We start from the raw sequence: 12,305 nt of genomic DNA, 5'->3' as shown, positions 1-12,305 counted from the left end.
AGTGATGTGTTTACTCATATTAATCCATTTGTGACTAATGTTTATAGGGCTTGTTTACATTTGTATTTTACTATTGTACGTTGTAGTTACGTGTTGAAGTAGTTGTTAAATGAGGCACTATTACCTAAATCCTATTCCATGACCCTGCTGGCAACCGTCGAGGTTTTGTTTGTAAATATATTTAATCTTTTACGACACTTTTTACAAGCACAATTGATAACATAAATAAGACTGAAATTTTCGCTACATATACAAGTGAAGTAAAAATTAATCTATGAAAATCTTTTCAATAGCCTTTAAAATTGTATTTTAATGAATATAAGATCATTACATACAAAGCCTATTTTGTGGTCATACTATATTCACCGGACAGAGTTAACTATAACGCTCTTTCAATTACACTTTTGTTATAAAAATAACTAATGTGAGGGGCAGATGGTTGTTAACTATTGTATGGAAATATAAAGATGTGTTTACACTATGCTACTTTCAAAAAATGCTATGTGAAAATCTTAATCTATTAATATAATTCAGAAATTTGTCATTGTGTGGTTCACTGTCAGGTTTTGAGTTCCTTACTCTAATAATAATTTTTAAAGCAAAATCTTATTATAGTCTAACGAATTCGTTTTTGGTTCCACGATAGTACTTATTTTATTTAAAGGAACGGTAAATATAAACAAATAACGCATCTGTAATATGCAAATGATTGAAGTAAACTGATTTCCTGCTTTTATGTAAACGCATCCTAACTCGTTATTACAATCCAATGGGGTAAGTTTTGCATTTTCCGAAAATAACTCTTTCCGGGTAATATATTTTTGTTATTGATATAGTGTCTCCTTGTACAACATATGCAGTTACCTAGGTTTGAACGGTTTAATATGACGGTGCCTTCAGTAGTTTTTGGCGCCTGTTTATTAGTATGTGCTAAGTGGGTATGTCTCATTTGTAGGCAGTGGTGTTGAATATAAGTTTTAGTTGTTTAGAAACTATTGAAAAACAACGCTGGTTTTATCTATACCTATTTCTTGTACTTGGTTATTGAAATAAAATTATTAAATGTGATTCGTTCTCTAATTATACTTATTTTTGTACTCGTGTTACTAGTGAACATTTTGATGAAGATGTTAAGTAAAGCCATCATTTGAATCCAGTACAAAAAGTAGGGATTAAGTGGAGCAAGCGTTTATCGTCGCAAATGTGTAATCATTTTTAATCATTGAGCGCATACGAGCGAAATAAATATTTAGATGAAATTATATTTGTTTTTTTTTTTTTATTTTCACTAACCAGAAACCGTCTAGAAAGATAAGCCCAACAAGACAGAAATCACTCGTCGAATTCAACTCAGATGGACGTTCGGTAAGTTGCGAAATATCTTCTCGTCCAAAATTCCGCAGTGTTTAAAGAGGTCTTTTACCAATGTGTGTTGCCAGTGATGTCATACAGATTCGAGCTTATTATTCTCAGAGTTTCGCTGAGAAATCATATAAGAAATGAGTCATGGACTTGCTCATCTGAAGTGTCAATGGGCGGGGAATCGCTCGTACAGCTGATGAGACCGAAAAGTTAGCTAAATAGTAAATTGGTGTAATTTCTCATACAAGGTGATTGAAAATAGACGTAAAAGCTTTCAAGCTTTTTGCTGAGTAATGTGCTATAAATTCACACTAAGCTTTCAATCTCTAACTAATCACCTTGTAAATAAATATTTACGACCGACAGACAAACAGCATATCGTACGCATTTGTTATTAAAAAAACTGCGCTTAACAACTCGCATGCCAGGAGTGGCGATAATTGGTACATACTGATATAAGTAAAAATCTATGAGAAAGGCATATGTCTAATAGTGAATTTTTTAAGGCTGTAAACAGTTGCGAACTTTCGAGTAGAGTTGTAACTATAATTGCACAAGGGTCTAGTTTTATAAGGCGTAATAAAAAATAATTCCGTTCTTGTCACCAGTGTAACTTAAAACTGCGTTCAATTGCTAGCCACGATCGCCACGTAACCCCCATCCCTTTAAAATGGTATGTAGCATCGCGTGCCGAGGATTCTCAGGGAGCTCTCCAGCTTCGCTACCTTAAGAAAGTTCTTTAGACTAGACGCCTTTTGCGCCTTGCCACTTCTAATCCCCGGAATCTGGCAATGCTATTTTATAGCAGCAGTGAAAGTCCGGTCTAAAAAAAAGCACACACAAAAAACTTTAATTTTTACTAATTGACTTTCAAAAAAGTAACGTTTTTATAGCAAACCTCGACCCTTCGGCGTCATGCAAAATCGATTGTAATATTTACGCAGCAAATTTCAAAATAATGAGAGTTCTTAAGCCATAATTGACGGCAGTCAGTGAAGACAATCGGTTACGCCCTCAGCGCTGCCAACTAGCGCGCCGTTCGATGATAAGTTCGAAGATTTTAGTATATAAAATTATTATTTATATTTTTCTATCATAATTATAATTAATTTTTTTACAGTTAAATTGACAACAGTTCGTTATTTTTATTCCTACTAAATTCACTTATTTTTTTAAATTTAGATCATTATAAAATTAGTTGCGTGCGGCTTTAATACAATTTGTTGTTGTGTTACCCAATGATGATTTAAGACAATAACATGTGGACTTTCATACGACCTCATTAGCAAGCTCCCAGACGCTAAACGAGCCACGGAGAGGAATATGCTTGGGATATCTCTGCAAGATCGAATCCAGCATGAGAAGATCTTATTTAAAAACTGTATCCACCAGTTAATGCCCTCCGGTTGAAATAGTGATGATGATGATGAAATCTTATTGTTCATTAATATAAAACGGTTCTAAAAGTAGCTGTGTAAAGAATTTTAGTATATCGAGGAAACGATCTTCGGATCCGTATCTCTTGTAGATCACGATCGATAATTTCTCGCTCCGCCCCGTCCGGTGTCCTTAATGGACGCAGAGAATGTTTGACAAAATTTGACACCTTAATAAGAGGGAGGTAGCCTCGAGAATGTTACAACACGATCAACGACATGCGCAGCGCTCTGGCAACCTTAAGGCTAATCGGAGATGCTATAGAATTATAGTTTAATGTTGCCACATCGTTATGCAAGCCGATGATTTTTATTGACACTTATAAATGTCAACGTGAAAGGTTAAATGTACCTTTAAGTATTCATCATTAAAATTTTTATATATGATAATATGTAATAATTACAATTTGATGTCGTGTATAATAAAATGATAGCACTTAATATTGCACCTTAATGTAAATGAAATAATCTCCTAAATAAAACGAAATTATAAGTCAAATGTGTTGTTAACCTTAAATGTTCAGAATAGCTGTACCAATTTGTCTATTTTCATTAGGTTGCGAGAAAACGAAGAGAAAAGTAATCTTTGTTCTATACAAATCTCCGAGTAAATATCATAACTGTCAAACATTTATTGTCATTCATTAAATAGAGGCTAGGATATAAAATGACGCATTATTATAAAAATATAATCATTTTACCATTGGTATATTTTAAGTGTACAAAATAAATAAAAAATCATGTATTTATTAAGACATTAAATCAAAAATGAAGGGATCGTTTTGGAGTAATCTTTATTTAATAACTTTTGTACTGGAGTGCGACAGACCAATCTTTTTGGCAGTACGAAGTCTTATGTGGGGCAGCTAGTTCTTAAAATAAAAGAAACCTTACTATTTCCGCTAATGTAAAGACGATAGGACTTTGTATACATTCGTTTTTATATACCAACATCATGAGACCCATCATTTATTTTATAAAACCATTTGTGAGAAACTAGATAAATTTTAAATATAGAGAAGACTTTCTATGCGTTTGATAAAAATTTTGGATTTATTTGTGTATTTAAAAATATTACTATTGCCCTTTACTTTATACTAATTTAAGTTAACACTCGCTAGCGACATTCAAAGCCATTGCATTTGAAAACGTAAATGAATTTTTATTTAAAAAATATGTTTTTTTAAAACTTGAAAAAATAAGCTCCAGAGTGACACTTTTATCATTAAAACAGGTACGGTATTTTTTTTAAACAATCTTAATCAAAATGCAGCCTTAAGGGAAATGTTATGAAAAGGATTGAGGTAATATAAATGAAATAAAAAAAAAACATCACACTTTAGAGATCGCACCTATTGGCAACTGTTTTACTGAAACAGTACTATGCAAACGAATGTAGTTTTTTGTAGTTTATTTTTAAGTAATCAAAATACATTGCGAAATATAATTATAAAATTACCAATAAGTTATTAGCTTGTCTTAGATTTTAAGGCAAATATAATTTATTAAAGTTTTAATTATATTTCACCGATGATAACATCTTTTTACTTTGATGTCGTCTCGGCATACACTGCAGCGCCTAGTTTTACCGCTAATCAGAAGTACCTGACAGTTACTGTGTTTCGATTTGAATTTAATAGAGCTCTAGCAACTGACCGTGCCACGGCTTAACTATCTTTCTCACACACGTATCAGAATGCTAAACGCATATTAAATGACAACACGACCGAGGCATCATAATATTTCTTGGAGCGGTTGCCTATGACTAACCTAACTTTGCGACCTCAAAATGTTACTGCCCAAGTCACCCACAAACTTATTTACAGGAAACAAGTCTAAACTGAACACCCTCAATGTTTGGTTAACTCAATCAAACCAGGTGCAGCTGTAATTGACATCTGGTTTTGCATTCAGGAGTAAAGAAAAACAAAATTATTTGTTCTTTAATGTTTATTTTTTACCATTTTCAAACATAGGTTAGCCTATTGATTTCCAATGGGATCGCTTGATATCGGCCTGCCTATTTTCCGACGGCCCCAAGAAGGCCATATGTCTAACTTCTCGGTGGACGTCCAACATTACGTTTACCTAACCGTGATTCGTAATCCATTTCAGAACCTTAACACCTGCTTTGTGCTATTTCTGATTCAATATCGTAGAGAAATCTCCGCCATAGGCTTGTTTTTTGTTTTAAGACAATTGTCGCCGCTATACATTTAATACTATATAAGAAGATTATACACTAAGACACATCTTAATAGGGAAACTACAATCTGCTTCGCATATCAAGTTTAGGTTCAAATAGAAAATCAATTTCCCACAGGATGATCCGTCCACCATCATCATCGTATAATGGCTTACGCAACTCACCCGGGTCAAGAGTAAGTACTAACCAACCGTCATCGTGCAAGAATCTTACCACGTGAGGCCTGTGACCGTCTTACTAATCAGTCACAGCACAACTCTCTCACATTGCTCCACTTTTGCACTTCTCACGCGCGCATGGAGCGTACACAGGCCTCTTAAACGCCCATCCGCTTTTCTCCCGAATAAAGCTCGGTCTTAATCTTTTTTCAATATTGACACAATCTGGCATGAAAAGTAAAATAGCATAGCGGCAACACATTGTAAGGGTGACAAAAGAGGTGTAATACATTTAATTGCACTAACATCACGTCCGAAAATCGCGTATTTCGCGACGACAATATACATATGTACTAACGGTAAACAAGTTACGTAGCGGGAAAAGTCACTTGACAGCAGTTATTTCATTATCATTCTATTGATCCCGTTCTTAACATTTACTTAGTATTATTACAGATTATGATATTATTTCATAGATCATTATAGATCATATTCCTCAGTTATTTTCAATGTGTACTGAATTTATAAATGATTAAAATAATCGCTTTTGGGTCATAGCTTTTGTCGAACAAAAAAAATTTTTGCCGTTTATAGACCTTTGAATGAAAGCAACCAGCTATGAACAAAAAGTATTACGCATGACATATTGCATATCAAAATAGTAAATTATTACAATCGTGTTTCTTTTTCGAACACATTACAAGTATTACAAGTAGTTCATTCTTTTTTATTTTTTTTAAATTGTAACGAAAATTATATTTAAATTATAATTTAAATTGTAACGATAATTATAAGTGGTTCTCAGTTACCTACTGTGAAATAATGAAAAATGTTTATATACACATACATATATATAGAATTATTGAAATTACTGATTACGTTTAGTTATTTAGTTTATAAGTGAATGTGGGCACAGTAGAGTCTCGAGATGTTTATACAGTTATAGTTTTTTTTTTCAATGGCAAGTATGGAAAGATGTTCACCACGAACACGCATACAATTATGAATACGAATTTTAAGTTCGTTCACTGAATAAATTGCAGTCCATTCAAATATACTCTAGTGGTTTTGAAACGCGTGTACAAGGCGAACGATTGACAGTTAAATTACGTGAAATAAGGTATTCAAGATACTGGTTTCCAATAAAATGATGTTAGTGATAAATATTTTTGGTCGCAATCCCAGTACTATAATAACAAATTCAAATATCCAGCATCTTGATTTATATTATATGGAATACGTTTAATAAGAGCCAACGTTTTAATTCCATTTTTTTAATTGTCGATAAAGATTTTCACAAAAAATTTATAGCCGAGCCTTTTTAAGTAACAAACTACGAGGATTAGTCATTTACGCATCGCAATTAATATCAATTTCATTTTACACGCCAATTATGCCTCCGTCGATATAATCGCCGAGTCCTTGTTTACTTTGTAATTCCTGGGGAGAGCTATAACTGTCTTTATAATTATTGTTCTTGTATAAATAAATTTTATGTGATGTCTATTTTTCATTACTTTATATCATGAATAATTTGACCACCCACGTTTTAATCCACCTTTTCACTGTATGTCCAGCTCATTTATGAGGATTGGTACACTTTTTGAAAAATTTGTCGTGCGCTTTTATTCTATCTACGCGGGTCTTCGGTGGTGTGTATTGCTACGATTCGTATTATGGCTTCGAGAGTGGTTCGAACCTGATCGTACCAGCCCATAGTCGAAATCCATCCAGTTTTTCGTAGATAAATACATTTTCTTAGTTATAACTGTCTTTTCTATGTGACTTTTTTGCTTTTTTTTTTCAGCCAACAGACGCCCACTGCAAGGCATAGACCTCACCTTAAAATTGTGACGATGACCGGTCTTGCGTTGTCCTCATTTACTGACTTCCCGCGATCTTAACGAGGTCGACGGTCCACTGGGAGGTCTTCCCACGCTGCGTCTACCGACTCGAGGTCGCCATTCCAGAACCTTTCTGCCCCAACGGACATTATGCAAGCGATGTGCTACGCCCATTGCCACTCTAGACGAGCAATTCTTTGAAATACATGAACTTAAAACTCACAAACCCACTTTGTGTACATAGTGGAAAGGCGAATGGACCAACAGTTTACGAAATTCTCAACAGTCGCTACTAGCACCATAGACCCTATTGCCAATGAAGATTTCTACACAAAAACGTCGGGTTAACCTTACAATTTTGACAAAATACAATCATTCCATGACGTATGTTACGGAGTTTTCACGCATAAGGAATTCTGAATCTTCTGCCGCTATTGTCACAGTGTGACCAATAAAGTAATTGCCACAAATACCATCAGATTTTTTATTGTTAGATTCAATTAACCATACCAGGATTCATAATAGAAAGTAAAAAAACCCAGTTATCAAATTTTATAGGACTTATTTAATATAAGTAATACAATATAAAAATATTTGCCGATGTTGGTGTAAAATTTAAGAAAAATTCTACTTTCACTGACAAGTTATTTCTTCTAACTTGACGCCATGGCACAGATTAAACATGTCCATCTTTATAAATTTTAGTAAGTTAAAAAAAACTAGTTTTCTTAATCGTAGAAGATGAATATTTTTGATTGATTACTATTTTGATAAGAATGATTTAACGTTACTAGAAATAAACGGTGATACTGGGATATGGGAAAAATGTTAGATTTATTACAATTGTAACGGCAATCAATTATATCTCCAATACCTCTCAACCAATATCTCAGAGAGTTAAATAAATAAAATATTTTTGTAAGAAAAAGATATCAATCCGAAATTCAAGTGTGAAATTGTCGACCTCTTTAAAGTTTACTGTCATAAGAAAAAAAGACTTGTCTAATAAAAATTGTCACGGAGTTATCTGAATTAATAAAGCGAATAAATTAATAAACGCTACAAAATGGCAGCGGCGTTGGCAATGGAGTCCAATCCTGACATCATGAATAAATATTTGAAGAGATTAGGAGTATCGGATAAATGGCGTATGGTGGACGTTGTAAGCCTCGACGAAGATGCGTTGAACTGGATACCGCGACCAGTACTCGCCATGATGCTGCTGTTTCCGCTATCAAAGACTTACGAAGACTTGAGGAGTCAGCAGGAGGAAGATTTAGCGAAGATAGGTCACCAGGCCCCGAAAGACGTGTTTCATTTAAAGCAAGTATTGAGTAATATCTGCGGGACAATAGCACTTGTGCACAGCGTGGCTAACAACACAAATCATATCGAGCTGGAAGAGGGTTTGTTAAAGAACTATTTAAAAGACGCTGATGGTTTAGACGCAGCCGCTAAAGGGGCACTTCTAGAGAATTCTGCGCCTATGTTGGAAGCGTACAAGGACATTGTTGCAAGCAGTAGCCAGGATGATGTCAGCAGCCCGGATGCCGTAAGCAATCACTTCGTTACATTTGTACAGAAAGACGGTACGTTATATGAATTGGATGGTAGGAAATCATTTCCCATTGACCATGGAGCGACCACAGACGATCAGTTCGTAGAAGACGCGGCGAGGATATTGCGCGACTTTATCTCCCGTGAGCCGAACAACATCGGCTTCAATGTAATGGCCCTCGTTCAAGATCAATGAAATTAACTCTGATACAATTGCACGTACAACAATTTAAACCTTTTAGCCTTTTATGTTAATTATTACCATAAAGTTTGTAGTTGTTGAAGCATTTTTTTTTAATTAATAGCGTGATAAATTTCATTCTATAACGTTACTTTAACTATAAAAATTTGTATTTAACGAGAATAGCTCCTTGCCTGCAGTGTTATGGGTTCAATTCCATAGCACGCGAGGAATTTGTATTGCTTACACGTTCGATTATGTGTTTTTGAAGTTTTTTATAGTGTTCGTGATTCAACCGATCTAGAAATTTGTTAATTTGAATAAATGTTAAAAATTATATTTTACCGCTTTTATTCATTATATTAGTTAAGTAAACGGTTATATTTATGCAACTGAAGACATACGACTCTGTCAGGTACACAAAGACGAAATGCACAGTTAATTATAGGTAATAGTTTTTTTTTTCTTTCACGATGGCCAAGTAACTGGATGCCTATTCACCCTTTAATGGAATTGCGGCGATGACGTGACGGCTTCGCATCGTGGTATCACGCGATCGTCCAGCGGCAGTAGAGGTACGGTCATTAATAGCGTTCGTTAGCGGGCGGCGGGCGAGTCTCACTCGGGCCCTCGATTGATAATTAATCGGCTCGAATTTAACAAATCGGCACGCGTCCAGCCGGCGCGTCCACGTCTCAATTAAGGAATCCGCGCACACCCGCAACACGACCCCCGCATTCCTCCTTAAAATTCTCTATCTTCGGAAACTAATTAAAAATTCGCCTCGCCTCCGTGGCCGGTGTTCAATCGGGACGATATAACTTCATTTAAAAACGAGCAATCTTGTCGGAGATAAGCGCTGGCGAGAAAACAACGAAGAGCAGCGACCGCCGCACGCCACCACAAAAAGACGAACGCGACGGACGACCTAAAACTTTTAAATGGAACGCGAGAGAATCCGCCGCGTTAACTATGCCGATACTGGGAAGGACGCGACATCGGTAAGTCACGTCACCGAATAAATGACACCGGCCACCAAATAAATATATAAATATTGTATTTGAGTAAATAAACAAAATAACGCGACGGACCCGAAATGCTTTAAATATTCAAATGAAGCGAGCCGAGGTGAAATACGAAGGTGCGCTCGCTCGAGTTGAGCCCAATTAAATCGGTGCCACTGAGGTAGAAATTAAAAACAAAAGGAGGATGACGGGGGTCCGGAGCGCATTTTTCTCATAAGTATTATTAGCGCGATGTCAACCGACAAAAAATGGGCTTAGAGGCCCGGCCTGCGCCGATCGGTATCGCCGTACATACCGCGTTTTGTATTGTTTTGATCGCGACCGCTGCACTCGCCCGCCGCGCTGACATCTTACACATGTGATTGATAAACCTTATCCTTACATTATAATAAAGATAATACGCGTGTTCATCCTCTCGGTCGCCTGTTTCCACTGGCTCGGTGTTGATGAGCGGTCCGCGGGCGTTGGTGTGCAAGCGATCATTAGTCAGCCCGGGTCCCGGCGAGAACAGATTTAATATTTGCCTATAAATCAATTACAGACGTGCGGGGAGTTCGTGCGATCTATTACGGAGCTCCTTTCTTTATTGGTAATGATAAATAATGTAACGTGGAGCGAGACGTAAACTTTGAACTTCTCTTAACGAACTTTGGAATGGATATCGAAGTCTATTGGATACATTTTCAAGCACGCTCTGTTATATTAATCTCTTCGATTGTTTGAATTTTCCTTCTCCACTCTGCAGTTCATTAACACTAATCGCGACCTCGTCTAGCAACGGTTTCATTTATTTAAACAAATGCTCTTCTGCGCAATGAGAAACCAAGTGCCGGCTGGTAAATTACAACGATACCATTGAACAAATTTTAAGTAGTTAACTAAAAGAAGCATTCATTGCTGATTTACTATGTGATGTTGTCCGATGTGCGTTAAACGAAGCGGGGATGGATGATGTATTGTAAATAGAGTCGAAGTCAATAAAGAACATTAATAAGAGCGTGTTGCGCGGGTATCCCGGCGGGGGTTCCGTGGCGGCCTACCGACGCTCATCACTATTCAATAAGTTCCATTTATTGAAATTACATAATTTGTGTGTGAATAATGACGATTGTGATGAATCTTCGTGGGCGATACGAGCGACTTAAACCCGATTAACTTTTGACCGCAGTACGATATTAATAAGCTGTCCATTCAACACTGCTCGCCTCCACTCCTTTAATGACATGGAAATAGGCTGCTCTCGAGCTCTCGGGCCGTCGCTATTGCTGCGTTGATTTATTGACTTCAATGGACTCCGTTTATTTGTAGATTGAAAACGTGTCCTGCTTTTTTAAGGGACAATAAAACGATACAATCTTAAGCAGACAACTATTTTTATGTGATTAATTGATTCATTTGAATTTCGCGCGTAAAAGCTGTATGGTTTTATGTTTCAAACATTGCTTATGACACTACTGAAAAGCGGATTTTGGTATACGGCATCCGGCTAATATGATCCGGCTAAGGTAACCCGATGTATGATTTCGTATCCAAGCAATGGAAGCATTAGAGGTTGGTTCTGCACGGAGTATATTGTTTAAAGCTCTGAGTAGCACAAAGTAATTTGCGGAGATTCTTTACCTATTACTAGCTGTCCCCTGTCTGTTTCGTGGTACACACTGCCTTAATCATTCCTATGTGGCTCGAATACTTCACATATGGCAAGTACATTTTGTGATAAAAATTATAGTAGTATCCATACCTGTATCGCGCGGCGAAGCCGTGGAAGACAAACCATACAAGTTTTGTCGGCAGACTGAAGCAAGGAAACGCGTGTTACTCCCCTCTTTCGCCAAGAGCATGCTCAGACGCGGTACAGCGGTTTTGGTATCATTACAGAAAAATAAAGAATTAATAATAATTAATGTCAAAATAGGTCTACCATTGTCTTAATTTACACGTGGTATGTACGAAAGAAAAAGAGAAGACTTGCTTTTACAATTTTCCTCGCAAACATTGATATTTCTCTCCATAAGAAATATTTTCGTGCTTTTACGAAAACATTAAACAGTTTAACCCAGCTGGTTAAAAAGATTGCGTATTTTGTGATTGAACGGTTTTGTGATTAGATTCTTATAAAATATAACACGTACATTAATAAGTTGAACTAGTTGAGACGGTATAAAACAGTAAAAGTTTTAAAAGTAATTGTTACTTTTATAAACTTACTTATTATAACTAACTACTATTAACTACTATTACTAACTTATATTCTATGGACTCACTAGATTCCTAAAATTAAATTTTAAATTATTATTATAAATAAGTACAATGATATAATTTTTATAGTAAGATAAATGGAAAAGAAAGATTTATATTAACAATACAAGTTATTGTTTTTGCATTGTAGGAACTTGCAAAAGCAGATCGCATATATACGCGGATGTGCGCGGGGGCTTATGAATAAAACATTGTCTTGATTTCGTTACCGACCGTAGGCTGAAGCTGCATTTAGAAATGCTGACTCTTACGGCGTATATTTGTTGGGAGCTATATA

General features: G+C 35.9%; 1 protein-coding gene across 1 annotated transcript; it reads left to right on the top strand.

Moving 5' to 3' along the window:
* The first annotated feature begins 8,072 nt into the window (after positions 1-8,072).
* On the top strand, positions 8,073-8,759 carry LOC137931310 (ubiquitin carboxyl-terminal hydrolase-like). The gene has a single exon (XM_068774764.1). It carries the CDS (start codon positions 8,073-8,075, stop codon positions 8,757-8,759), a length of 687 nt encoding a protein of 228 aa, XP_068630865.1.
* The last annotated feature ends 3,546 nt before the right edge of the window (positions 8,760-12,305 follow it).

Source organism: Battus philenor, unplaced genomic scaffold (assembly GCF_028537555.1).
Source record: "Battus philenor isolate CCGP_79_NKW_IND1 unplaced genomic scaffold, ilBatPhil1.0.hap1 SCAF_7, whole genome shotgun sequence".
Classification (NCBI taxonomy): Eukaryota; Metazoa; Arthropoda; class Insecta; order Lepidoptera; family Papilionidae; genus Battus; species Battus philenor.
This window is presented reverse-complemented; position numbering and strand designations above follow the sequence as displayed.

Excerpts from the sequence above, each read along its gene's own strand:
- LOC137931310 (XM_068774764.1), top strand. The coding sequence starts at position 8,073 with ATGGCAGCGGCGTTGGCAATGGAGTCCAATCCTGACATCATGAATAAA.